Raw genomic sequence first — 26,888 nt, 5'->3', positions numbered from 1 at the left:
AACTAGCTGGGCGTGTTGTTGCATGCCTGTAATTCCAGCTACTTGGGAGGCTGAAGCAGGAGAATGGCTTGAACCCGGGAGGCAGAGGTTGAACTGAGCCAAGATCGTGCCAGTGCTCTCCAGCCTGAGTGACAAGAGTAAAACTCTGTCTCAAAAAAAAAAAATTGTGGTAATTGTGTAACCACTATTACAATCACACTAATTGGTCAAAGCTGGATTGTGATAGTGGTTACACAATTGCATGCATGTGTCAAAAATTCATAGAACTGTGTACCATAAAGGGAATTTACCATATGCAAACCACATATATATCTTCTTGTGTGTGTGTGGTTTTTTTTTGGTTTGTTTTCAGGTTTTTTGGGTTTTTTTGAGAATGGGTCCTAACCACTTTGCCCAGGCTGGTCTTGAACCCCGAGGCTCTAGCAATCCTCCTCCCTTGGCCTCCCAAAGTTCTGGGATTACAGGAGTGAGCCACACATCAAATTTTAAAAAGCAAAAAAGACCCCATGATTCTGTTACATTTCTTATTTTAACTTGAATAGAGAGTCCTTCTGTTTGTTTGTTTGTTTGAGACAGAGTCTAACTCTGTTGCCGAGGTCAGAGTGCACTGACACAATCTAATCTCGGCTCACTGCAACCTCCACTTCCTGGGTTCAAACGATTCTCGTGCCTCAGCCTCCCGAGTAGTTGGGATTACAGGCATGTGTCACCACACCCGGCTAATTTTTGGTATTACTGGTAGAGACAGTATTTCATCATGTTGCCCAGGCTGGTCTCGAACTCCTGAGCTCAGGCAATTCGCCTGCCTCAGCCTCCCAAAGTGCTAGGATTACAGGCATGAGCCACCATGCCAGGCCAAACAAAGAGCCCTTTTTAATTTACATTACCAGTTCACTTAAGCAGAGGTTCATGCAATAAATAAATAAATAAATAAAGTAATAAAAATTAACAGTACACACCCATACACATACCTGTGTCCATGCAGACATACACACCGGCATTTACATGGTGACACACATTCCTCATATGTGTACATGTGCGCACTCCCTCACATACACTTATGCATGATACACGTGCATGCTCATATGCACACACACACACATACACCTGTCCACACAGGTGTGTGCCGATCAGGCCCCACACACAGCCACTCCAACCCCTCCTCCTGCTTACCTGATTAAAAAATGGACACAGACGATACTCTCCGACTGGGGGCCCCGTCCCCCTGACACCACTGTGGCCTGGGTCTGGGTCCACAGGTAGCCACCGTTCCGGGCCAGGAAGCGATACTGCCCTGTTACTGCCTGGCCCTTGCTCAGCACTGAGGAGGGGGATCGGGAGGGGTCAGAGCCACCAAGGGGGCAACTGAGGAGAGAAAGATCTGGGGGCTGGGTATGAGGGGGTAAGGAAGGAGACGGTTCCCTGGGGCTTGGGGAGCAGGGAGCTGGTGTTGAGGTAGGGAGGGAGTGCATCCTGGGGTGTGGAGAGCTGGGGGGTTCTGGTGCTGGCTGGGGGCCATGCGGCAGCTGGCTCCACGCCTGGGGAAATGGGATACATACAGGTGTGGATGCTCTTGCTGACCGCATCGGAGTCCAGCGCGTGGATGTACTCGTAGGCGGAACAGCCGATCAGGTCATCGGGACTGTAGCCGGCCACTTCTGCGATCCTGGGGGTGGGGCAGAGTGGGGTCTGGTCAGGATGCTACTGGCTGAGAGGGAGGGTAGGTAGAGGGAAGTGGCAGCAGAGGACACGGGAACAAAGCCAGTAAGATGTCAAGAGACAGGATCGTAACCCAGAGAAAAAGAGTAAGAAACAGAGTAAGAGGAGTGCGGTAGGTTGAATAATGACCCCCAAAGATGTCTACATCCTAATTCCGAGAATCTGTAGATATGGTATCTTACATGGCAAAAGGGACTTTGCAGATATGATGACATTGGAAGTTTTTTTTTTGGTCGGAGTCTCGCCCTGTCACCCAGGCTGGAGTGCAGTGGCATGATCTCGGCTCACTGCAGGCTCCGCCTCCTGGGTTCACATCTTTCTCCTGCCTCAGCCACCCTAGTAGCTAGTAGGGGACTACAGGCACCCGCCACCACGCCGGGCTAATGTTTTTTGTATTTTTTTAGTAGAGATGGGGTTTCACCATGTTAGCCGGGATGGTCTCGATCTCCTGACCTCATGATCCACCTGCCTCCGCCTCCCAAAGTGCTGGGATTACAGGCGTGAGCCACTGCACCCGGCTGTTGCTTGTTTTCTGAGGCAGGCTCTCGCTCTGTCACCCAGGCTAGAGTGCAGTGGTGCAATCATGGCTCACCACAGACTTGACCTTCCAGGCTCAAGCAATCCCCCTGACTCAGCCTCCTGAGTAGCTGGGACTACAGGTGTGTACCCTGTCTGGCTACTTTTTACTTTTTTTTTTTTTTTGGTAGAAATGGGGTCTCATTATGTTGCCTAGTCTGGTCTTGAACCCCCGGCCTCAATCTTCCTGCCTTAGCCTCCCAAAGAGATGAGATTACAGGTGTCAGCCGCCTCGCCTGGCCTGCCTTAGTCTTGAGATGGGGAGATGGATGCAGGTGGGCCCTGCTCTAGGAGCTGGAAAAGGCATGGAAACAGATTCTTTCCTGGAGCCTCCAGAAGGAACACAGCCTTAATTTTGCCTGTAAGACTCATTCCTAATTTATTTTTCTTTCTTTAAGATGGGGTCTCACTATGCTGTCCAGGCTGATCTGGAACTCCTGGCCTCAAGTCATCCTCCCGCCTTGATCTCCCAAAGTGCTGAGATTACAGGTGTGAGCCACCATACCTGGCCTAATTTCAAATTTCTGACCTCCAGAATGGTGAGACAGTGAGTTTGTATTGTTTGGAGCCACTGAGTTTGTGGTAATATATTACAGCAGCAATAGGAAACTAATACATGGAGATGGGAAGAAGAGCTAAGAAAAGAGAGAAAAAGAGACAACATGCATGACATAGCAGAGGAAGAGAGGGGAAGAAAAGAACACAAAAAGAGAGAGAAGAATGAAAATAAATAAAGAGTAATGAGGATGATAGGCCAGGTGCAGGGGCTCACGCCTGTAATCCCAGCACTTTGGGAGGCCGAGGTGGGCGGATCACCTGAGGTCAGGAGTTCAAGACCAGCCTGGCCAAAATCGTAAAACCTCACCTCTACTAAAAATACAAAAAGTAGCCAGGCATTGTGGTAGGCGCCTGTGATCCCAGATACTCAGGAGGCTGAGGGAGGAGAATCACTTGAACCCGGGAGGTGGACGTTGCAGTGAGCCAAGATCCTGCCACTGCACTCCAGCCTGGGCGACAGAGCAAGAACAACAACAAAGTAATGATGACAATAATGATTTAAAAATTAGACACTTGTGCTTTGCACTGGGAAACTCACTGAGCTGCTCAGAATGACCGTACAAGGCAGGTTCTATTATGATTCCACAGGAGAGGTGAGGAAATTGCGGCACAGAGAGGTGAAGTCATTTGGCTAAGGATATGCAGCCAAGACCAGCACCCAACCAGGCTGAATCCAGAGTCACCGTTCCTACACACGACACCAGGGCGAGGGATAAGACAGAAGAAGGAAGAGAAGGACAGAAGGAAGAGAGTTGAAGAGAAAAAGAGATGAAAGGAAGGATAGAGGGCGAACAAATAACAGTTTATTTTATTTATCATTATTATTTTTTTAGAGACAGCGTCCCATTCTGTTGCCCAGGCTGGAGTGCAATGGTGCAATCATGGTTAACTGCAGCCTCAACCTCCTGGGCTCAAGTATTCTTCCCACCTCAGCCTCCTGTGTGGCTGGGACCAAAGGCATGTGCCACCCACCTAGCTAATTTTTTTTTTTTTTTTTTTTTTTGAGACGGAGTCTTGTTCTGTCACTCAGGCTGGAGTGCAAAGGAGCAATCTCAGCTCACTGTAACCTCTGCCTCCCCGGCTCAAGCGATTCTCCTGTCTCAGTCTCCCGAGTAGCTGGGATTACAGGCATGCACCACCACGCCCAGCTAATTTTTGTATTTTTAGTAGAGACGGGGTTTCATCATGTTGGCCAGGCTGGTCTTGAACTCCTGACCTCAGGTGATCCACCCGCCTTGGCCTCCCAAAGTGCTGGGATTATAGGCAGGAGCCACCGTGCCCAGCCCCGCCTGGCTAATTTTTTTGTAGAGACGGGGTCTCCGTATATTGTCCAAGGTGGTCTTGAACTCCTGGTCTCAAGCAATTCTCCCATATTGGCCTCCCTAAGTGCTGGTATTGCAGGTGTGAGCCACTGGGCCTGGCTTAATGACAATTTATCGAGTGCTTCCTGTGTGCTGGCACCATACTAACTGCTTGACACAAATTGACTCATTTAAGAAAAGGGACAAAGAGAGATAGACCCTAAGAGAAAGACTCAGAGACAGAGAGAGAACGAAAGATAAAAGGAGGCTGGGTGCGGTGGCTCACGCCTGTAATCCCAACACTTTGGGAGGCCGAGGCGGGAGGATGGCTTGAGCCCAGGAGTTTGAGAGCAGTCTGGGCAAATGGCAAGACAGCATTTTTACGAAAAAAGAAAAGATATAAAAGACACACAGAAAATTCAGAGACAGGCAGGCACACACAGAGAGAAAGATGGATGAAGTGAGAGAGACAGAGGAGTGAGAGAAATGTGGGGGTGTGGAGGTGGGGAGGACAGCACACTTGAACCTGGGCAGAGGGAAGTGGGCCCCTGCCCACCTGTCATCACAGTAGGTGAACTTCATGTCCAGGCTGTGGCGGCTGAGGAAGGCCCCCCGGCCCAGCGGGGGCTCCAGGCTGCCTGGGTGGGGGATGGCTTCGCAGATGAGCACCAGGCACTGCAGTGGCGGCTCTGAGTCGGGGCTCCCAGCTGGAGAAGTCTGTGCAGGGGGCTTGTAGGCCCTCATATGTCCAGAGCAATGCAGCACCTGGGGGCCGAGAAGCGGGGAAAAGGCAGTGGTGCCTCCGGGCCTGAGACCACCCATGAGGGTGAAAGATGCATCCTGTGGGCCCATCAGGGAGCTAAGATTCCAACCCCATGAAGACTCCAGGTTCAAAGGGGCTGAGGATCCCCAGCCCCAGGCCCATAGGAACCCCTCCTAAGAGAGTTTACAGGAGCCCCAGGTCCCAACTCACAGACACCCATGCTCCTCGATGCACTGAGGACCCACTAGACCTGACCTGAGTGAGCCCCGCACAGTCCCCAGGCCAGGAGATGCCTGGACTCCAGCACCCTTCGAGATCTTTCGGGGCTCACACCCAGCCCCAGCAGCCCTGGCAGCCCCAGCATCCACGCCCTCTTCTGGCCCGGCCCCGCGCACCTTCCAGGTGGCCGCCTTGAGGTTGAGGGTGCGCCCGCGGCTGGTGAGCGTACTCTTCATGCGCAAGGAGAAGCACCGCTCTGTGGGGGCCTCCACCTTCCTCCTGGACAGGGCTGGGGAGGCCCAGGGGCAGGGGGGAGGTCACAGGCAGCAGCACACAGGCCCAGTGCCCTCCGGCACCCTGGCTGCTCAGGCCTCTGGAAGGTCTGAACCTTCCAGAGAGGGTTCAGACCCTCTCTGGAACCAGAGAGGATTCCCCAGGGGTAGTATGTGTCCCCTCAGACCCCCCAGGGCAGGACTGTGTCCTGTCAGACTCCCCAGGGCAGGGCCATCTCTCCTCTTCCTACTTGTCTTTGTCTGGTGTTCCAGAGGAGGAGGGGATATGCTGAGGGAGGGGTGGAGCCTCAGCTTCCTCCTCTGTATGGTGAGGACAGAGGCTTCTGGGGAACTCACTCTGTTGGGGGGTCAGGGCGTCCTGAAGCTCCTCTTGGTCACAGGGGTGGATGAAATCAAAGATGCTGTGTCCGATGAGCTCCAGCTGCCAGGGATGAGAGGGGTGGGGGTCTACCAGGGTCTCTCACCCATCTCCTCCATCCCATCCTCATTCCCCTGCTCCAGTTCGTGAGCCTGGATGATTTCACCAGTCTCCCCATTCATGTGTCCATCCATTTGTCCATCCATCCATCCATCCACTCAGCAAGCATTTATTCAGCACGTACCAAGTGCCAGGCCCTTATCTATCTATCTATCTATCTATCTATCTATCTATCTATCTATCTATCTATCTACCATCTATCTATCTATTTTTTGAGACGGGTCTTGCTCTGTTGCCCAGGCTGGAGTGCAGTAGTGCAGTGGCACAATCATAACTTCCTGCAGCCTCAACCTGGGCTCAAGCAATCCGATCCTCCCACCTCAGCCTCCTCAGTAGCTGGGACTACAGTCACGTGCCGCCACACCTGGATATATATATGTATTTTTTGAAATGGAGTCTCGCTCTATTGCCCAGGCTGGAGTGCAATGGTGCAATCTCGGCTTACTGCAACCTCCGCCTCCTTGGTTCAAGCGATTCTCCCACCTCAGCCTCCTGAGTAGCTGGGACTACAGGCATGTGCCACCACACCCGGCTACTTTTTGTATTTTTAGTAGAGATGGGGTTTCGTCATGTTGGCCAGGCTGGTCTCGAACTCCTGACTCAAGTGATCTGCCTGCCTTGGCCTCCCAAAGTGCTGGGATTATAGGCGTGAGCCACCACATCCAGCTTTCGGCTAATTTAAAAAAAATTTTTTTGTAGAGATGGGGGTCTCACCATGTTGCCCAGGCTGGTCTCAAACTCCCGAGCTCAAGCAATCCTCCCACCTTGGCCTCCCAAAGTACTGGAATTATACGTGGGAGCTACCGCACCTGGCTCTTCTAAATGGTATGGACACAGTGACCACACACACAAATCCCTGCCTTGAAGAGCTTACTGGCCAGTGGGGTGAGACAGACAGTGAATGAAAGAACAGATAATAACAATATAACAAGTAACATGAAGAAAACAAAAGAAGGACAAGGTGATGCAATGATGGGAGGCTGCTTTAGAGACAGTGGTCTAGACAGTTTCCTTGAAGAGGTGACATTTAAAAAGACTGCTGAACAAAGCAAGTGAGGTGGCCTTGTGGCCCCCTGCAGTAAGAGTATTCCAGAAAGAGGGAACAGTAAGCACAAGGCCCTGAGATGAGACTCCATTCAAATCACACTTGTCTGGCAGGCCAAAAACCCAACTCTTCATTTCAGTTTAGGAAATGAGCCTGGTGCTGGGAGGGGACACAGATGAAGGTGGACCCTATTGGCTCACCATGTGAATGGTGCTGGTGCTGGTGAATAGGGAAAGAGGGAGATCTCGCTCCTCTGACAACATCGCTTGTAGCTGGAGTCGAATCCTGGCTGTGCCACTTCCTAGCTTTGGGACCTCAGGACATTCATCTTTCTGGGTCCAAAAAGCTCACTCACACTGACAGAGAAATTGGTACCAGGAGTGGGGTAACCAGGCAGAGAAAAGGAACAGACACCAACTATTGCGCCCATTTATTTGAGATTAAAAAAAAAAAGAATGGGAACTGTCTTGTAGGCCTTGCTGTAAGGATGAATTAAAGTTAGTTCTACTTTCTACGCTCGCTTAGGCAGCACGTATGCTAAAAATTGGAATAACACAGAGAAGATTAGCATGGCCTCTGTGCAAGGATGATACGCAAATGCATGAAGCCTTCCATGTTAATTAAAAAAGTAAATTTTACTTTCTAAATGTCTCTTGTTTTTATCTTTCCATCCCCATGGCCCCTGCCACTGTTCCTCTTCTCCCACCTGAGATTGGCATCTACCCATTGCTGATCTCTCAACCTCTGATCTCACTCCCTCCAAATCTACCTCCATGCTGTACCTAGAGGATCTTTCAAAAATGTAAATCTGATTCTACCTCTCTGGCACAACCTCTCCACTGCTTAAACTCCTTCTATAGCTCCCCAGGGTCCTGGAGATAAAGCTAAGTTGGCCTTACATTTGGCCACAGGCTACCCTGATGACCTCTCTAGCCTTTTGTCTCTCAGCTTCTCCTATTGCACTCTGCACCTAGGAGGATAAACTTTTGTTTGTTTGTTTGTTTGTTTGTTTTTGAGACTGGATCTTGCTCTGTCACCCAGGCTGTAGTGTACTGGTGCGATCTTGGCTTACTGCAACTTCCACCTCCCAGGCTCACATGATCCTCCCACCCCAGCCTCCCAAGTAGCTGGGACCACAGGCGTGTGCCAGCACATCTGGCGAAATTTTTGTATTTTTGGTGGAGACAGGGTTTTGCCATGTTGCCCAGGTGAAACACTGAACTCCTGAACTTAAGCTATCCTCCCATCTTGGCCATTCAAAGTGCTAGAATTACAGGTGTGAGCCACTGCACATGGCCAAGTTCTTTATTTCCCCAAATTATCCTGTTTCTTTCTCACCTCTTGGCCTTTGCCTCCTCTGTTCCCTCTGCCATGTACATTCCTGACCTTCACTGATCCCATCCATTCTCCATACCCCTTTGACCAGCTAAGTTCTTCAGATTTCAGCTCAGACGTCTTCTCCTCCAGGAAGCCCTCCATTCCCACCCAGGCTGGGTCAGGTACACCCCACCCCTGTGCTCCCACAGCCCCCTAGACTGTCCCATCCCAGACCTGACCATTCTGGGTCTTCCTGTCTAGTGACATACCTATATCCCCTTTGTACTGTGAGTCCCATAAAGGTAGGGCTATGGCTGTCCTGGTCACCACTGTATCCCCAGCATCACCAGTACAGGGCCAGGCACAGAGCCAGGAGCTCCTCTCACCTGACTGAGGCCCAGGTGTTTGCTGACATTCTCCGACAGGTAAGCCATGTCTCCCTCGGTGGTGAGCACCATGACGAAGCCCTCCAGGGCCTTCAGGTAGCAGGCATCCAGTGGTTCTCCCCCTGCTCCCACCTGGTTCCACTCCCCTGGTGCCCGGGGCAGGGGGGATGGGGGCATCTCTAGTCAGTTATGGACTGAATTATGAACTGACCCTGGGCTAGCCTCCCTCTGCCTTGCCTCATTCAGAGAAACTTACATGCACCCCCGAGGGAGTGGGGGTACATCCTAGTGACCTGGATTCCCAAGGAAGAAAGCAGGACTAAGAAGCGCTGGAATTAGAAGCAGGGCCTCCCGGGGGGCAGAATTCTAAGGAAGTAGGAGTCTCCCAAGGGAACGGAATTCTAAGGATGTGGGTGGGCCTCCTAGGAGGACAGAATTCTAAGTGGATGGAACTCCCCAGGGTCAAAATATGAAGGGGCCAGGGCCTAGGGGGAATTGTAATACAGAGCTGATGGGGAAGCCTCGAAGGGGTTCAACACTCATGGAGGGCAGGATGTTCCAGAGGGACAGAACTCCAGAGAAGCAGGGGCTCCCAGAGGACAGACTTCTAAGGGGGTAAAGCCTCCAAGAAAAGTAAAATTCTATGGGGCAAGTCAAATGGGCAGAGCCTCCCAGAGAATAACACTACCTCCCCCGCTTTCAGGGTCCTGGGATTCCATGGGGTTTATGTGTGAGTGTATGTGTGTGTGTGCGTGCGTGGCAAAGCTCACTGCACGGTGCAATTCTAACTGGGTGGAAATTCAAGGAGATGCCTACTAAAAGAACAAGTGATGTAGAACTAGAGGGGTGGGGAAGGGACAAGGGACTCTCAGGTTCAGCAATGAAAAGTTGGGCGGCGTGGCCTCCCAGTGGATGTATTATGAGACCAGGGCCTATCCATCTGGGAGAGTCCCCGAGAGGATGAAATCCTAAGGATTGAAGGGTTAGGGGATTCTCCGCGAGTCCTAAGGAGGCGGGGCTTCCAAAGGGCGCGTTCCAGAGGGCGGGGCCTCACAAGTGATCGACTTCTAAGGGGGTGGGACTCCCAGCACGCCAGTAACTCAAAGGGGGTGGGGTCTCCCCTGGGAAGTGGGATTCCAGGGGGGTGGGGCTCCGCCAAGAAGACGTCCACCAGGGGGCGGGGCTTTGTCAGAATACGGCTTCCCGGAGGAGGGGCCTCCATGGGATGTGGGCGGGGCCTGGCCAAGACGGGAATTCCCACGGGCGGGGCTCACCTGCGGCGCAGAGGCGGTGCATGCGCAGGTAGCTGATGGTGAGGCGCATGATGGAAGCCTTGTCCAGGTGGGCGCTGACGCCGCGTGCGAAGGGCAGCGTGTGGGCCAGCTGGTACAGCACCTCGGTCTCCTGGCTGCGCCGGCTGCGAGCCGCATCCCGGGACTTCTCCTTGCGCAGCTCGGTGGTCGACCTGAGAGCATGGGCAGCGTTCACTGGTGGTGACTCGGGAAAGACAAGAGGAGGACGGGACGAGCACCTGGGGAGCTGCCACCTGGGGCCGGGGCTCGTGGAGGGCTGGACCGCAGCTGCGCAGGCCTCAATGTGTGGCCCTGTCGAGTTCGCGGCGCTTTCTGGGCCTGGGACGGCTACACTGTGGAGCCCTCCTGGCCCTGAATTTACCTGTGGTCTTGCCAGTCCATGCTGCCTCCTGCGCCTCGCTCCTCTCTGTGGCGCGCCTAGAGCCGCTCTGTCTCCTCCCTGACTTATCTGCAGTTTATTTCCCGGGCTAGGGACGCCTAGGGGACAGGGAGGGCCCCTGCTGGGAGGGGGCTGGGAGAAGGGAGGGCCCACGAAGGAGAGGCCTACAGCCTCCCAGGCCCCCTGCCCTACAGTTTCCCAGAATCTCCTCCTCTGCCCTTTCACCTCAACTGAGCCATCCTGTGAATCTTGGAACATAGATCTCAAAGTCTAACGACGAACCACGAACAGGGGCCCTAAGAGGGGCAGGGACCCGCCAGGGTGACACAGCAAAGCAACCTGTTCTGTTTACCACTCACCCTGCCCTGTAATCCACTTCAAATACCTACATTTTGCATGTGGGGTTGGAAGAATAAGTGTCGTTTTATGAGAAATATCTGCCACTTATCCAGCTTTTACTATTTTGTCACTCCTGGTGCCAAGCGTGAAACTTAGGTTAACCCGTCTAATGCTCAGTCAACCCAGAAGGAAGTTGATAACGCCCCATTGAACAGATGAGGACACGGAGGATCAGACAGGTGCAGTGCCTGCCCACAAATAGGGAAGCCTGCCTTTAAACAATAGTCTACCTAAACTCTCAAATTTTCTCTCTCTATGGGCCTGGGTTTATGTCCAGGATTTTAGCTCTTCTCCCTGTTTCTGCCACTGTCTTCAAAATCAAACTCCAGGTCTGTCTGAACCTAAAGTTTTTTTTTTTTTTTCTTTTCTTTTCCTTTCTTTTCTTTTTTCTTTTCTTCTCTTTCTTTTTTTTTGAGACAGGCTCTCACTCTGTTGCCCAGGCTGGAGTGCAATGGCATGAATATGGCTCACTGCAGCCTCAACATCTTAGGCTCAGGCCATCCTCCAGCCTCAGCCTCTTATGTAGCTGGGACCACAGGTGTGCACCAGCACACCCAGCTAATTTTTGTATTTTTTGTAGTGACAGTGTGTCATTTTGTTGTCCAGGCTGGTCTTGAACTCCTGAACTCAAGTGATCCTCCCACCTTGGCCTCCCCAAATTCTGGGATTACAGGTGTGAGCCACCATGCCCGGCTTCTTTACTTTCATATAAAATTACAGCCGGAAGCGGCTATAATTTGGAGGGTGAGACAGAGGATCACTTGAACCCAGGTTCAAGGTTACAGTGAGCTATGCTTGTGCCCCTGCACTCCAGCCTGGGCGACAGCTGTCTCTGAAAAAAAGACAAAAAACAGGCCGGGCGCGGTGGCTCACGCCTGTAATCCCAGCACTTTGGGAGGCCGAGGCCGGCGGATCACGAGGTCAGGAGATCGAGACCATTCTGGCTAACCAGTGAAACCCTGTCTCTACTAAAAATACGAAAAATTAGCCGGGCATGGTGGCGGGTGCCTTGTAGTCCCAGCTACTCGAAAGGCTGAGGCGGGAGAATCGCTTGAACCTGGGAGGCGGAGGTTGCAGTGAGCCAAGATCTTGCCACTGCACTCCAGCCTGGATGACACAGCAAGACTCCGTCTCAAAAACAAAAAACAAAAAACAAAAACACAAACAAAAACAGAAACTGAAAAAAACAAAACAGACAAAAAACAAATTAGCAAAAATAGAAAAAATAAAAAATTATTACATGATGTATTACATCTAGTATATTGTATATATAGTCTAGTGTAGTATATTATATATATAGTCTCATCCACATTTATAATATTGATAAATATTACCATTAGTAATAGGCAGCTGTCATTTGCTAAGCATTTGTGTGCTTGCTACTGTACTATGTATTTTATATGTATTCATCCAATCCTCAGGGGACCCCTAGGAGGGAGGCATTTTATTTTATTTTTTTTTTTTGAGATGGAGCTTCCCTCTGTCGTCCAGGCTGGAGTATAATGGCCCGATCTCGGCTCACTGCAACCTCTGCCTCCCGGGTTCAATTATCCTCCCTCAGCCTCCCGAGTAGCTGGGATTACAGGCCTTTGCCACCACGCCCGGCTAATTTTTGTATTTTTAGTAGAGACGGGGTTTCACCATGTTGGCCAGGCTGGTCTCGAACTCCTGACCTCAAGTGATCTGCCCACCTCAGCCTCCCAAAGTGCTGGGATTACAGGCGTGAGCCACCGTGCCCAGCGGAGGGGGACATTTTAAACTTCCACTTTACAATGGGGAGACTGAGACTGAAAGGTGAAGTCCTTGCCCAAGAAGCCCCAAAGCCAACAACTGGCAGAGCTGGGATTTGAATCTGGGCAGTGAGTTTCAGGCTTTTTCTCATCCCCTCCTTGGGACCCATCTGAGGGAAGCAGAACCTCTAGGAGGGGTCACTGTCCCTTCCTAAATTCAAGAGCAGAGGCGGCTTCTGGGGTGGCATCAACCCCAGCCTCGGGCAAGAGACCTGTAGCCCCAGCACCCAGGGCGAGGGGATATTTTCCTGTCTGGAGGCAGAAGGAAAATAAAATCCTCAGTACAGCAGGGTGGGAGGCACACAAGAGGGCAGGCTGGATGGAGGGTTGGAGCAGGGGAGATACGGCCCCTCTCCCCGCCCCCTCCCTCCTGGCTGGTGGGGGCAGGAGCCTCAGTCCTGCCTGCCTGAGAGGACATGCCGTCCTGTTCTGTTCCAGCCCTGTTTGTCTTCCTGCCCAGAGGGTGGGGGCGAGAGGGCCTCACGGTGCTGGGGGCCCGATAGAGGGAACAGGGAGTGGGAACCGGCAGGGAGGTGGGGCCAGCGCCCCACCTCCTAGGCAGCTGGGCTCTGTAATCCTCTGTGGCTGGGCTGCTTCTTCCATAGAAGGAGCCAGCTGGTGGCTGCGGAGGGACCCTCCTTCCAACTCCCAGCCTGCCCTCTGGATGTTCTACTGGGAAGTGTGGGTCTTTCCCATTTCACAGACTGGAGGCTAGTTCCTCTGGCTCAGGGTTCCAATCCTGACTCTACTACTTATAAACTCCACTACTTACAAGCTCCACTATTTATAAGGTGTGTGACGACTTATAAGCTGTGTGAACGTAATTGTGCTCTGTCGCCCAGGCTGGAGTGCAGGGGCTTGATCTCGGCTCACTGTCACCTCCGCCTCCCAAGTTCAAGCGATTCTCCTGCCTCAGCTTCCTGAGTAGCTGGGATTACAGGCGCCTGCCACCACGCCTGGGTAATTTTTGTATTTTTAGTAGAGACAGGGTTTCACTATGTTGGCCAGGCTGGTTTTGAACTCCTGACCTCAGGTGATCTGCCTGCCTAGGACTCCCAAAATGTTAGGATTACAGGCGTGAGCCACCGCGCCCGGCCAAGGTTAGACTTATTATTCTCCCTCTGTGCATGTCAGAGGTGGAAAGCATGGGCTTAGGAGCTTCTTGGGCTTTAGAGTAACCTGTGGGTTACCCTCCCCATAGTGTGGTATGTGCATGCAATTACCTACATGGTTTTTACGCAAGCATCTTAAAAGGAGGACTGAATAACAGTGATACTGTAATAATGATAGCATTGGTGTGTTGAACGCTCACGGAGCTGGAGACCCCATTAAGTCCTTTCTACAACCCTACTGAGCAGGAGAAGTGATTTCTCCTTCAAAGAGGCAGAAACCGAGAGTCGGAGCAATGGTATCCCCAGCCCAAGTAACCCAGCGCCCTCCATCGACACTGAACTATGTTCAACCACTTCTCAGTGAATCTGACCATGTTCCTGCAATGACTTTCCCCATTTTCCGGATGAGGAAGGAAGCCCAAAGAGGTGATGAAACTTGCCTGAAGCCACACGGCTTTTAGTAGCAGAGCCAGGATTCAAACCAGGTCTGTCTACTCTGACTTGAACTCACTTTGTGGCACACCTATTGGGTGTTCTGCCCCCGACCATCTGCTGCCTCACTACTGGCTCCTCATCTTGATCTGGGATGGTGGAAAGGGAGTGTGATCCCCAGTTTTCTTTGATTTTTTTTTTTTTTTTGAGACAAGGTCGCGCTCTATTGTCCAGGCTGGAGTGCAGTGGCCTGATCTTGGCTCACTACAACCTCTGCTTCTCAGGCTCAAGCCATTCTCCCACCTCAGCCTCCTGAGTAGCTGGGACTACAGACACTCACCACCATGCCTGGCTGATCTGCGTATTTCTAGTATAGATGAGATTTTGCCATATTGCCCAGGCCCGCCTCGAACTCAAGCAATCTGCCCACCTCAGCCTCCCAAAGTGCTGGAATAACAGGCCTGAGCCACTGTGCCCGGCCTCCCCGTATTTCCAGGACCTGAAACTGAGGCTCAGAGCAGCAGTCACTGACACAAGTCCACACCACCAGGAAGTGGGTGAGAAGGGATTTGAACCCTGACTTTGGGGCCTGTGCTCTTGGCAGGTGTGCCCACCGCCCAAGGGGCCCCTGCCCTGCCCCTCTTTTGCCTAGCAGCCTCGGTCCCTTCCCCCGTCACACCCCTGCTGCCTCCAGATCGCCCCAGCTGGCCCCATGCCCAGCCCTGGTCCAGCCCCCTGGCACTCTGCCCAGCTTGGGACGTGCAGCTGGAACCCTGCCACCGTTCCTCCGTGTTCCAGCCAAGAACAGGGGGTGGGGCCAGGGCCTGGAGGGCTCAGGGTGAGGCCTGAGAATGGGGGTTGGGGCCCAGTGCCCCCCTCCAACCAGGAAGGAGAGAAGTTCACCTCTTCCCTGCCCTGAAGAACTTGCCACCCGTGGGGAAGGCGTAATAAAAGCAGGGAGTCCCTGCTCCACATTCAGGGCTACTTCTGGGCTTTTCTCTTCTGACACTCAGCTGGGTACTGGGGGGTCTTACGAAAAGCACAGAGGATTTGGTGGGTGGCGGCTTAGGTTGTAGCTGGGCAAGGATGCCTCTTGGCACTGCCCAGAGCTGTCCTGACAGACCAGACGCAGAGTTTGGGTTTGCAGAGGGACTTGGCATGAGGGTCTGTGGGAGTCTCTCTGTCCCCTGACTCTGCTTGTTCCCAAGGACATGGTAATCTGCTGGGGTGCCGGTCCCCAAAATCCTATCTTCTCCAGGAACCTTGTACCTCACTAGACACTCTGGGCTGCAAGCCGTACCCACCAGGGACTTCCCAAGAGCATCCTTGCCCACAGTTTGAACTCCTGACCTCAGGTGATCTGCCTGCCTAGGACTCCCAAAATGTTAGGATTACAGGCGTGAGCCACCGCGCCCGGCCAAGGTTAGACTTATTATTCTCCCTCTGTGCATGTCAGAGGTGGAAAGCATGGGCTTAGGAGCTTCTTGGGCTTTAGAGTAACCTGTGGGTTACCCTCCCCATAGTGTGGTATGTGCATGCAATTACCTACATGGTTTTTACGCAAGCATCTTAAAAGGAGGACTGAATAACAGTGATACTGTAATAATGATAGCATTGGTGTGTTGAACGCTCACGGAGCTGGAGACCCCATTAAGTCCTTTCTACAACCCTACTGAGCAGGAGAAGTGATTTCTCCTTCAAAGAGGCAGAAACCGAGAGTCGGAGCAATGGTATCCCCAGCCCAAGTAACCCAGCGCCCTCCATCGACACTGAACTATGTTCAACCACTTCTCAGTGAATCTGACCATGTTCCTGCAATGACTTTCCCCATTTTCCGGATGAGGAAGGAAGCCCAAAGAGGTGATGAAACTTGCCTGAAGCCACACGGCTTTTAGTAGCAGAGCCAGGATTCAAACCAGGTCTGTCTACTCTGACTTGAACTCACTTTGTGGCACACCTATTGGGTGTTCTGCCCCCGACCATCTGCTGCCTCACTACTGGCTCCTCATCTTGATCTGGGATGGTGGAAAGGGAGTGTGATCCCCAGTTTTCTTTGATTTTTTTTTTTTTTTTGAGACAAGGTCGCGCTCTATTGTCCAGGCTGGAGTGCAGTGGCCTGATCTTGGCTCACTACAACCTCTGCTTCTCAGGCTCAAGCCATTCTCCCACCTCAGCCTCCTGAGTAGCTGGGACTACAGACACTCACCACCATGCCTGGCTGATCTGCGTATTTCTAGTATAGATGAGATTTTGCCATATTGCCCAGGCCCGCCTCGAACTCAAGCAATCTGCCCACCTCAGCCTCCCAAAGTGCTGGAATAACAGGCCTGAGCCACTGTGCCCGGCCTCCCCGTATTTCCAGGACCTGAAACTGAGGCTCAGAGCAGCAGTCACTGACACAAGTCCACACCACCAGGAAGTGGGTGAGAAGGGATTTGAACCCTGACTTTGGGGCCTGTGCTCTTGGCAGGTGTGCCCACCGCCCAAGGGGCCCCTGCCCTGCCCCTCTTTTGCCTAGCAGCCTCGGTCCCTTCCCCCGTCACACCCCTGCTGCCTCCAGATCGCCCCAGCTGGCCCCATGCCCAGCCCTGGTCCAGCCCCCTGGCACTCTGCCCAGCTTGGGACGTGCAGCTGGAACCCTGCCACCGTTCCTCCGTGTTCCAGCCAAGAACAGGGGGTGGGGCCAGGGCCTGGAGGGCTCAGGGTGAGGCCTGAGAATGGGGGTTGGGGCCCAGTGCCCCCCTCCAACCAGGAAGGAGAGAAGTTCACCTCTTCCCTGCCCTGAAGAACTTGCCACCCGTGGGGAAGGCGTAATAAAAGCAGGGAGTCCCTGCTCCACATTCAGGGCTACTTCTGGGCTTTTCTCTTCTGACACTCAGCTGGGTACTGGGGGGTCTTACGAAAAGCACAGAGGATTTGGTGGGTGGCGGCTTAGGTTGTAGCTGGGCAAGGATGCCTCTTGGCACTGCCCAGAGCTGTCCTGACAGACCAGACGCAGAGTTTGGGTTTGCAAAGGGACTTGGCATGAGGGTCTGTGGGAGTCTCTCTGTCCCCTGACTCTGCTTGTTCCCAAGGACATGGTAATCTGCTGGGGTGCCGGTCCCCAAAATCCTATCTTCTCCAGGAACCTTGTACCTCACTAGACACTCTGGGCTGCAAGCCGTACCCACCAGGGACTTCCCAAGAGCATCCTTGCCCACAGTGGGATGGCAGCCAGCCCCAGCTAGAGGAAGGGAAGGGGGAAAGGGGGTTTGGGGGGCCCACTCACCATCGCCCAGGCCCCCTTTGGCTGAAGGGCCATCCAGGGGATGCAGGAGGGGACGCAGCGCAGCCAGGACCCGGGTGCGAGTTACGAGTGGGTGGCGCGCGGCGGTGAGATGACTCCACAGGAAAGGGCCGGCCTTGGGTGGGGAGGGGGGCACCCCAGCTCAGCCAAGAGGGGCCCCCACCCAGCCAGGAGGGGGCGCTGAGAAGGGCGGGACGACAGCTGGCCCAAAAAGGGTGGGATGGAGTTCCCTGGTAGGCCCAGAGCCAGGGCCTGGAATAGAGTGGGGGAGGGGGGAGAGGATGGGGGGGTTAGAAACATGGGGTGTGCACGGATCCAATCAGGCCTGAGAAACCAGGGAGGAGGGAAGGGGGTGAGGCTTACTGGGTGCCTCACATTGGACAGGGAAAGCTGAGGACCTAGAACATTTTCCAGAGTCCCATGAGAACATGGCCAGATAAGACCCCATGGCAGCGGCCCCAGGGCACAGGTTCCTTGTGTTCCAGCAGAGCTGCACCTGCTGGGAGGTGAACCCAGAAACCCACCCTCTGCCCGGGAAGACCCCAGCTGAGCACTGCGGCAGGGGGCGCCCCCATCACAGCCTGCAGGCTCACAGCACCCCGCCATGGAATCTCCCCAAAATAAAGCTTGAATGAGGCTCCCCTGTCTCTCAGGATGGGGGTGGAGGGGTGAGATGAGGGGCTGGACTTTGGGACGTGGGTCCAGCTTGTTTCCCTGTTATTTAAGGGAGTGACTCTGGCTTTTGAAAGGATACAAAAAGTCTCTTAGGAAGGGTCCCAGACGGCTTCTGAAAGGGGTTCCCCTCTGCCCATTTCTAGGGAAACCCAACATTTAAGAGACTGTGTCAGGAAGGGTACTATCAGAGGAGATCTCTCCTCTCTTGAACTCAGGAGAAGAATGCCATTCCAAGGGACTCCCTATATGTGGGAAGGCTCAATTTAGGGGTATCCCATATCGCCTAGGATTCCAGGGACCTGGTGGAAAAGAACACCCTCAATTTGGGGAGTTCAGAGGCCAGAGGGATCAATATGTGGCGGGAGAATACCTCCCGCCTGGGGACTGCTCAAATGCAATCACCCCTAATTTATCAGGAATCCCAAGTTCCACCCCCAACCAGAAGGGTAAGCGAGCCTTGGGTAACGAAAAATCGGGGACCCCGAAGCCGCTCTTGGCCAGAGGGGCGGGGCAACCAGAGACATAGGGAATCCCCCACCCCTGCAGTCTCTAAGGGTGGAGAGTGCGGCGGGGATGTGCCTCCATCTGCGCGTCCCGGGGCGTTCTTGTTTCGCACCCGCGAACCGCCTCCCCACAATCCAGCTCAGGGGTCTCCAGGAGGAGAGCCCCCCAATTCCCAGAACTCCTGCCCCCGAACTTCAGTACCTTGCGCGCTGCAGCCCCAGCGCCATGGCTCGCAGGTCGCCGCTCCGGAGCCCTCGGAGGCCCCTAGCCCCCTCCCCTGGCCTTGCGAGCCCCCTCCCCAGCTCCTCCCCACGCCGTGCGGTTGGCTGTGCCGCGCCAGGCCCGCAGCTCTGATTGGGCGAAGGGTATGTCACTCCTGAAAAGGAGGCGGAACCAGGGGAAAAGACTTGGAAAGGCAAAGGGGGTGATACCGTGTAATACACACCCCCCAACCACGCCTCTCGCCGCGGACTTCCTAGGCAGTGGAGCGCTCACCGTCGGCTGGCCGCGCCTTCTCTGGCCCAACCTCTAAAGTGCCAACGCCAGTACTCTTCTGAACTCACCCAGTTCACTCTGCTCTCTGCACCCCAGTCCCCAGCCTCTAACCCCCACCTCCTCTCACCTTTCCATTTCCTAACCCCAGTTGGGCCCTTCCGACCTCCCAATTCCACCCCTTTCAACCCCCTAGCCTCCTCTATCTCTTCTAAGGTATTCACAGAGTACCCTACTTCCCCTCCCCACCCCACCCTCCAACTCCCAACCCCACCCCAGTTACACAATCCCTGGCCCTCTGGCACCTACCCTTCCCTGTCACTCCCCAGCTCCTCCCTGCCGCCCCTGTCCCATACCCCACCTCGCCCCCGTTACTCCAGTCTGCACCCTCTGCACCCCAGCTTACTTTCCCCCACCCCCTCTACTCCACCCTAACCTCTTGGCCTTTCTGACTCCCTTTTCAGGTCCCCACTGATGAATAATTAAGCTTATGTCAAGTAAATATGTTTTAATTCAATCACACCTACTTTAAAAAGAGCCGAGAAATAGTTTTTTTTTGTTGTTGTTGTTTAACTAGTCAACTATGAAGGGAGAGGTACAAAGTTACCTAGCAATAATGAAAGAATTACAGTTGGATAAGGTACAGTGTGTGTGTGTGCGTGTGTGTGTGTGTGTGTGTGTGTTGGACCACTATTCTGCATTTGGTTGGCAGGGAAGAGGATACTATAGCAGAAGTGGCCTTGCTGAACCTTGAACTTGCCAGGCAAGTTGCTCACCTGAGGGCCTTTGCACTTGCTGTTGTTCCCACAGCTTAGAACACTCTTCCTCCAGGAATCCACACAGCTCCCCGGCTCACCCCAGTACCCCACTCTGTTTTCTTTTGGGAAACCACTTCTCTCTCCTCTTCATCTATTTAATTTGAATGGGGTTTAGCCACTGCTCCGCCCTCACCAGCTCCAGGGATGGACACAGGATCCAGACCTGGCTAATCAGTTGAGTCTGCTTCACTGGCCACAGTGATTGGTTCAGGGAAGGCATGTTACCTAATTTAGCCCAATGAGAATCAACCCTGAGACATTTGCTGCAACCATCAGGAAACAGGTTTTTCTATTTCTGCTGGAATTGCCGAGCAGATGGAGCAAATGGGGCTCACACTGCCACAAAGAGAAGAGACGCTTTATGAGATGAGGTTCAGTGCAAAAGAGATTGTGCAGAAATGAGCGACTGTGAAAGGCAGTTTTGACCCCAGTACTTGAGTGCCTGGATCCAGCCATTCCTGAACTCCAGTTTAATTCTTGGATTTTCAAATGAAACCCACGATGGGCTTTTTTTATTTTTTTTCTGTTGCTCTTGTTAAATATTGCTTCATTCACTATTGCCTTTTTTGCTTTGTGCTTAGATTAGTTTGAATGGATTTTAGATGCTTGCTCCCAAGAGAATCTTGATATATAGAGAAACTAACTCTCAACCCTCAGTATGGAGGCATGTGGGATGTTAGAAAAGGAGCAGTCTGAATTATAAAGGGGGGCAGACCATGGTGGCTCATGCCTGTAATCCCAGTACTTTGGGAGGCTGAGGTGGGCAGATCACCTGAGGTCAGGGGTTCAAGACCAGCCTGGCCAACATGGTGAAACTCTGTCTCTACTGAAAATACAAAAATGAGCCGGGCGTGGTGGCACACCCTTGTAATCCCAGCTACTCGGGAGGCTGAGGCAGGAGAATTGCTTGAAGCCAGGAGGCAGAGGTTGCAGTGAGCCGAGATCGTGCCATTGCACTCCGGCCTGAGTGACAGAGTGAGACTCTGTCTCTTAATAAATAAATAGTAGAAGGGGCTGCAGAGGAACCAATGCTCTTAGAGCTTGTCAGGGTTTAGGTAAAGACACGGAGTAGAAGAAATGTTCAAGGGACAAACCGAGGAAGGGGAGTGATTGTTAACAAGGCATCAAGAGTTCCAGTGAGTGTGTTGAAAGAGTTTGGAGGGGGCAGTCGTTGGATGATAGATTGAGTGGAAGAGAAGAACTCATTGATTTTGGCATGAGGGAGTCATAGCAGAGAGCCAATCGGAGGGATTTACAGTGCCCAAGAAAAGCTGGCACTAGTTCAACAAACATTAAAATAGAACTAACACTTTATACATAGAGATGCAACAGGTGTCTCTCTATGATGTAGGATAGCGTTAAACTTCACTCGGAGGTTCCCAGCAGCTAAGGCAATAAGGGAAATGTGTCTGTTGAAATGGTTTCCAATTTTTGCTAAAGGATGTGTTCTTGTTTGTCTGAAGAGACAAGTTTTGTACCTGGAACCGAAGTTAAGGGGGAATTTAAGACCTTTTAATATTAAAATGTAGAGTGGTCTGAGCTGCCAGGAACTGTGGGAGCTTGGTTGCAGCGCCTCACCCTCCTGTCAGGGTTGTCAGAAAGGTTTATTGTGGAAGGGACGTTTGGATGCAGACTTGAGGAGGAATAACAGTGAGGCAAGAAGAGAGAGGGTTGGGTACAGCCGAGTGCAGTGGCTCTCACCTGTAATCCCAATGACTCAGGAGGCTAAGTGGGGAGGACTGTTTGAGGCTAGGAGTTTGAGACCAGCCTGGGCAACATAGCAAGATCCCATCTCTTAATTTTTATTTTATTTATGTATGTGTTTATTTATTTTTTGAGACTGAGTGTCAATCTTGTCGCCTAGGCTGGTGTTCACTGGTGTGATCTTGGCTCACTGCAACCTCTGCCTCCCAGGTTCAAGCAATTCTCCTGCCTCAGCCTCCTGAGTAGCTGGGATTACAGGCACCTGCCACCACACCTGGCTAATTTTTGTCTTTTTAGTAGAGACAGGGTTTCACTATGTTGGCCAGACTGGTCTCAAAATCCAGACCTCAGGTGATTTGCCCGTCTCAGCCTCCCAAAGCCTCCCATCTCATGCCTCTGGGATTAGAGGCATGAGCCACTGCACCTAGCCTCCATCTCTTAATTTTTTTTTTAACTTTGCCAGGCATGGTGATGTGCGCCTATAGTCCCAGTTACTTGGGAGGCTGAGACGGGAGGATTGCTCAAGCCCAGGAGCTGGAGGCTGCAGTGAGCTATGATTGTACCACTGCACTCTAGTCTGGGCAACAGAGTGAGACCTCATCTCTAAAATAAATAAATACATGAATGAAAGGGCTGGGGGGAAAGTACTGCAGGCAAAGGGAAGAGAATATAACAGTGTGGAGGCAAAAGAGAGCTTGGTACATTGAGGGAACTGACAGGTAGACTGTGGTTGCAGCCTGGAGTATAAAGAGAGGAGATGGGAAGTGTTGGTGGAGGGGTGCATGGGAATGAGATCACACCAAGTCTGAAAGCCGTTAGAGAATCTCGGGCATTCCCCAGGGAGCACTGGGGAGCCATGGCAGAGTTTTGAGCAGGACAGAACACAACACTAAGGATTCCTCTGGGAGCTGGATGTGGTAGTTCACACCTGTAATTCCAGGTTTGGGAGGCCAAGGCAGGAGGATTGCTTGAGGCCAGGAGTTTGAGACAAGCCTGAGCAACATAGTGAGAGCCCATCTCTGAAAAAAATTTAAAAGTTAACTGGGCATGGTGGCATGCACTTGTAGTCTTAGCTACTCAGGAGGCTGAGGAAGGAGGATTGATTGAACCCAGGAAGTTGAGGCTGCAGTGAGCTATGATCCTGCCATATGCTCCAGCCTGGGTGACAGAAACCCTGTATTAAAAAACAAAAGAAAACAAAACAAATTCCTCTGGAAGGTGAATGAGAGGGAGTGATATTAGAGATCAGAGAACAAGAAGGAGGCTGGGCTGGGGTAGTGACCTGGGTGTAAATAAGAGATGCCTGGGCCAGGGAAGGGGCCATGGAGATGAAGGAAAGGGGATAGACTGAAGAGATATTGAGGTTCATCATTAGTAGAATGGATAAGCAAATTGTGGTATGCCCATGCAGTGAATACTATCAGCAAGAAAAAAAAATAATGAACTATTGATACACATACATCATGGATGACTCTCGAAAACCTTATGATGAGTGAAAGAAGCTAGACACAGAAAAGAATATATTATGCAATTTCATTTAAATGAAGTTCCAGAACAAGTAAGGCTAATGTACAAGTGGGAAAAACATCAGGGGAGTGCTTCTTTATCTTGACAGAAATTTGGGTTACACCGGTATATAAATTTGTCAAAACTTAGTGAATGGCACACTTCAGATATGCTCATCTTGTATATAAACTTTACTTCAAAATAGAAAATAAAGAATGGTAAACAAATACTGATAGACACTCTGAAGGACTTATGAGACAGGGTACTGGTGTCTGCAACTTTCATTGAACTGCATCAAAACTAAGCTGGAGTGGGCCAGGCACGGTGGCTCACGCCTGTAATCCCAGCACTTTGGGAGGCAGATCACGAGGTCAGGAGATCAAGACCATCCTGGCCAACATGGTGAAACCCCGTCTCTACTAAAAATGCAAAAATTAGCCAGGCGCGGTGGCCTGCGCCTGTAATCCCAGATACTTGGGAGGCTGAGGCAGGAGAATTGCTTGATCCTGGGAGGCAGAGGTTGCAGTGAGCCTAGATCGCGCCACTGCACTCCAGCCTGGTGACAGAGTGAGACTCTGTCTAAAAAACAAACAAACAAGCAAACAAAACAACTAAGCTGGAGTAATAGATGGATGGATGGATGGTGTAATGGATGGAAGGATGGGTGGATGGGTGGATCGGTGGGTGGGTGGGTGAATGGATGGTGTAATGGATGGATGGTGTAATGGATGGATGGAGGGATGAATGGATGGAGTAATGAATGGATGGATGGAGTAATGGGTGGATGGAAGGATGGAGGGATGGATGGATGGAGGGATGGATAAATGTATAGAAATATGATTGAGCAAATACAGTAAAATGTTAAGAGTGGGGTCTAGGTGATTGGGATAAGGGAGTTCATTGTAAAATTCTTCAACTTTTCTGCATGCTTGAAATTGCTCATAATGAAATGTTGGAAGAAACAAGAAATGTTTAGGAGGCAAGAGGGACACGGTTTGAAGAGTGATTGATTAGTTGGTTGATTATTTGGTTGTGGAGATAAGATTTTTTTTTTTTTTAAGTGTCTTCTGCCTTTGGCAAATGGAAGCTTTCATGTTTTTAAGGTGAGTTGGGCTCTTTTCCTGTCACCCTTCTCTTTCCTTTCCCTTGGATCTATTCTTCCAACAATATATGCACCCATTAATCCATTCATTCCTTCCATTTATACCAACAAGTATTCACAGAGTGGTGAACATATGCCTGACACTGTTGTAGACACTGGGGATACAGCAGTGACCAAGACAGAGTTCCCTCACCTGCCCTCATGGAACTTACACTCTAGTTGGGCAGACAGAGTATACACAAGAAACATAAGTGAAATATGCAAGTCATTAGATTATGCTAAGTGCTCTGCAGAAATGGAAACCAGGGAATAAGGATGGGAAGTGATTTATTTTTTGGGGAGGGAAGGGGAGTTGTAATTTTAAATAGTGTGGTCATGGAAGGACTTATTGAGAGGGTGACATTTGAGCAAAGACCTAAACATGAGGTGGGAGCTATATAGAGTTCTGGAGGAAGAGCCTTCTGAGCTTGGAGAACAGCAAGTGCAAAGGCACTGAGGTGGGACTTGCTTGGTAAGTTTAAGAATCAGCAAGGAGGCCAGTGTGGCTGGAGCAGAGGGGTGGATGGGTGTAGTGGGATAAGAGGTCAGAGAGTCAATATTGACAGGAAACCATGGTATGGGCAGATCATATAGGAAGGATCTTTTAGATTAAGTGTAGACTTTGGCTTTTACTCTGAAGGAGATGGGAACATGGGAGGCTTTTAAGCAAGAAAGCAACATCTGAGTTAGGAGTTTTTTGTTTGTTTGTTTGTTTGTTTGTTTTTTCTGACAGAGTCTCACTCTGTTGCCCAGGCTGGAGTGCTGTGGTGCAGTCTTGGCCCACTGAAACTTTCACCTCCCCGGTTCAAGTGATTCTCCTGTCTCAGTCTCTAGAGTAGCTGGGACTGCAGGTGTGCACCATCACACCTGGCTAATTTTTTTGTATTTATCATAGAGACGGGGTTTTACCATGTTGGCCAGGCTGGTCTCTAACTCCTGACCTCAAGTGATCCAACTGCCTTGGCCTCCCAAAGTGCTGGGATTACAGGCATGAGCCACTGTGCCAGGCCTGAGTTAGGTTTTAATGAAGGGAAAAGTCTTCAACTAGGAAAGAGCTGGAAGTTCCCTAGTTTACGAACCACTCCAATGAAAAGATTTGCTTTGCTCATGGATCTGCAGTCTGGGCAGGGCTCAGCAGGAATGGCTCATCTTTGCTGCACCTGACACCCCTTGGGGTGGCTTAAAAGGCTGTGGGCTGGAATGATCTGAAGCTTTCTCACTCACCTGTCTGGAAGTTGATGCTGCCTATCAGCTGGGACCTCACCTGGGCCCTGTGACTGGAACATCTACTTGTGACCTTTCCATGTGGCTGCTTGGGCTTCCTCACATCATGGCAGCTAGGTCCCAGAGGCCAGTGGTGGGGAGTGGGTAGGGAGAGGGAGGACAAGAGAGAGAAGGGAAGGGAAGGGAAAGGACAAGCAGAAGCTGTGTCTGCTTTTATGACTTAGCCTTGGAAGTCACGCAGGCATGCAGTGTCACTTCTGCCCCCCCGCCCCACCCTTTTTTTCCCCTCTGTCAAGGCAATCACAAAGTTCTGCCCACCTTAAGAAGAGGAAAATACTCTGCCTTTTGATGGGAGGGGCAAGCTACCACAAGGGAGAGTATGTGAGACTCAAAATATTACTGTGACCATTTCCAGGAAATGTCATCTGCCACACTCTTCATAGCACCGTATCTAGCTATGAAGCACCATATCTAGCTAGGTCCTGTATCCCCTGGGACCTAGCTGCCATGATTTGAGGAAGCCCAAGCAGCCACATGGAAAGGTCATAAGTAGATGTTCCAGCCACAGGGCCCAGGTGAGCTCCACCTATGAGTAGAAGCCTGGAGATGGAAGTCATAGGCCTTGGGATACTAGGGAATACATGCTTGTCTTATTGACAGGGAAAGAAGATTCAGCAACAAAAACTCAGAACTGTGCACGAACCCAATTCTGATAAGCCAATGTCGCTGGCCACGGTCTCCTGCACATCTTCATGGATAATCTACTTACAATCAGGTCTGGTTGTCTTTATTGTGTGTGACTCACATCCTATTGGCCACAGGAAGTCACGTGACCAACCCTGACCTCAGTGGGTCAGGGAATGTATTTGACATACTCAAGAGGACCTGTAAAGTCACATGGTACAGTCATGGATTTATAACTCTATAACAAGGAGGAAGGGTGAGTTCACTACTGTTGACTCATCCTCCCTACTGCTCAAGGCTGGGGAGAATTGCTTCTGACCTATTCATAGCTACCTCTTGTGACTGGATTTTATCTCCAGTCTCCCCTTGCCCAACTCTGACTCCTAATAAGGTCCTTGGATTTAAAAAGTCCAGCTGCTACCCCTGGAACACTGCCAGGGGCAGAAAATCCCTCCAAACTCAAGCCAAGGCCAACCCGGAATCAGGTGATGGAAATAAACAGCACCAGTTCCAAGCATGATGCACAAGTCCGGTGCCAAGCGCTGTCCTAAGTCCTTTGCATTCCTGTTCACATTGGAATGTCACAGCAGCCCCATTAAGTGGGCTCCAATGTTTTCCTATATTGTAGTAGTTGGGATCCTGGGCTTTGGAGCCAGGCTGCCAGCATTCTAATCCCATCATTTACCAGCTGCATAACCTTGAACAAATTACTTAACCGCTCTGTGACTCATAGAGTTCCCTCCCTCCCTCCCTCCCTCCCTTCCTTCCTTCCTT

General features: G+C 51.6%; 1 protein-coding gene across 5 annotated transcripts in view; it reads right to left on the bottom strand.

Annotated features, from left to right (window-relative positions):
- HIF3A (hypoxia inducible factor 3, alpha subunit) overlaps positions 1-18,797 on the bottom strand; it is a 54,676-nt gene extending 35,879 nt beyond the window's left edge. The window contains exons 1-8 of one of the 5 annotated variants that reach the window (XM_011969424.1): positions 18,747-18,797; positions 9,930-10,120; positions 8,656-8,801; positions 5,766-5,850; positions 5,313-5,425; positions 4,711-4,919; positions 1,560-1,666; positions 1,174-1,321 (exon numbers count right to left, since the gene is read on the bottom strand). In XM_011969424.1, coding sequence (XP_011824814.1) covers positions 1,174-1,321; positions 1,560-1,666; positions 4,711-4,919; positions 5,313-5,425; positions 5,766-5,850; positions 8,656-8,801; positions 9,930-10,120; positions 18,747-18,772 — 1,025 coding nt within the window. In that variant the 5' untranslated portion in view covers positions 18,773-18,797. Of the gene's footprint in view, positions 1-1,173; positions 1,322-1,559; positions 1,667-4,710; positions 4,920-5,312; positions 5,426-5,765; positions 5,851-8,655; positions 8,802-9,929; positions 10,170-10,329; positions 10,419-17,348; positions 17,483-18,746 lie in introns of those variants that run through there. The other 4 variants (XM_011969432.1, XM_011969458.1, XM_011969448.1 and 1 more) reach the window with 4 other exon arrangements.
- Positions 18,798-26,888: the final 8,091 nt, after the last annotated feature.

The sequence above is a fragment of the Mandrillus leucophaeus genome, unplaced genomic scaffold, assembly GCF_000951045.1.
Source record: "Mandrillus leucophaeus isolate KB7577 unplaced genomic scaffold, Mleu.le_1.0 Scaffold120, whole genome shotgun sequence".
NCBI lineage: Eukaryota > Metazoa > Chordata > Mammalia > Primates > Cercopithecidae > Mandrillus > Mandrillus leucophaeus.
This window is presented reverse-complemented; position numbering and strand designations above follow the sequence as displayed.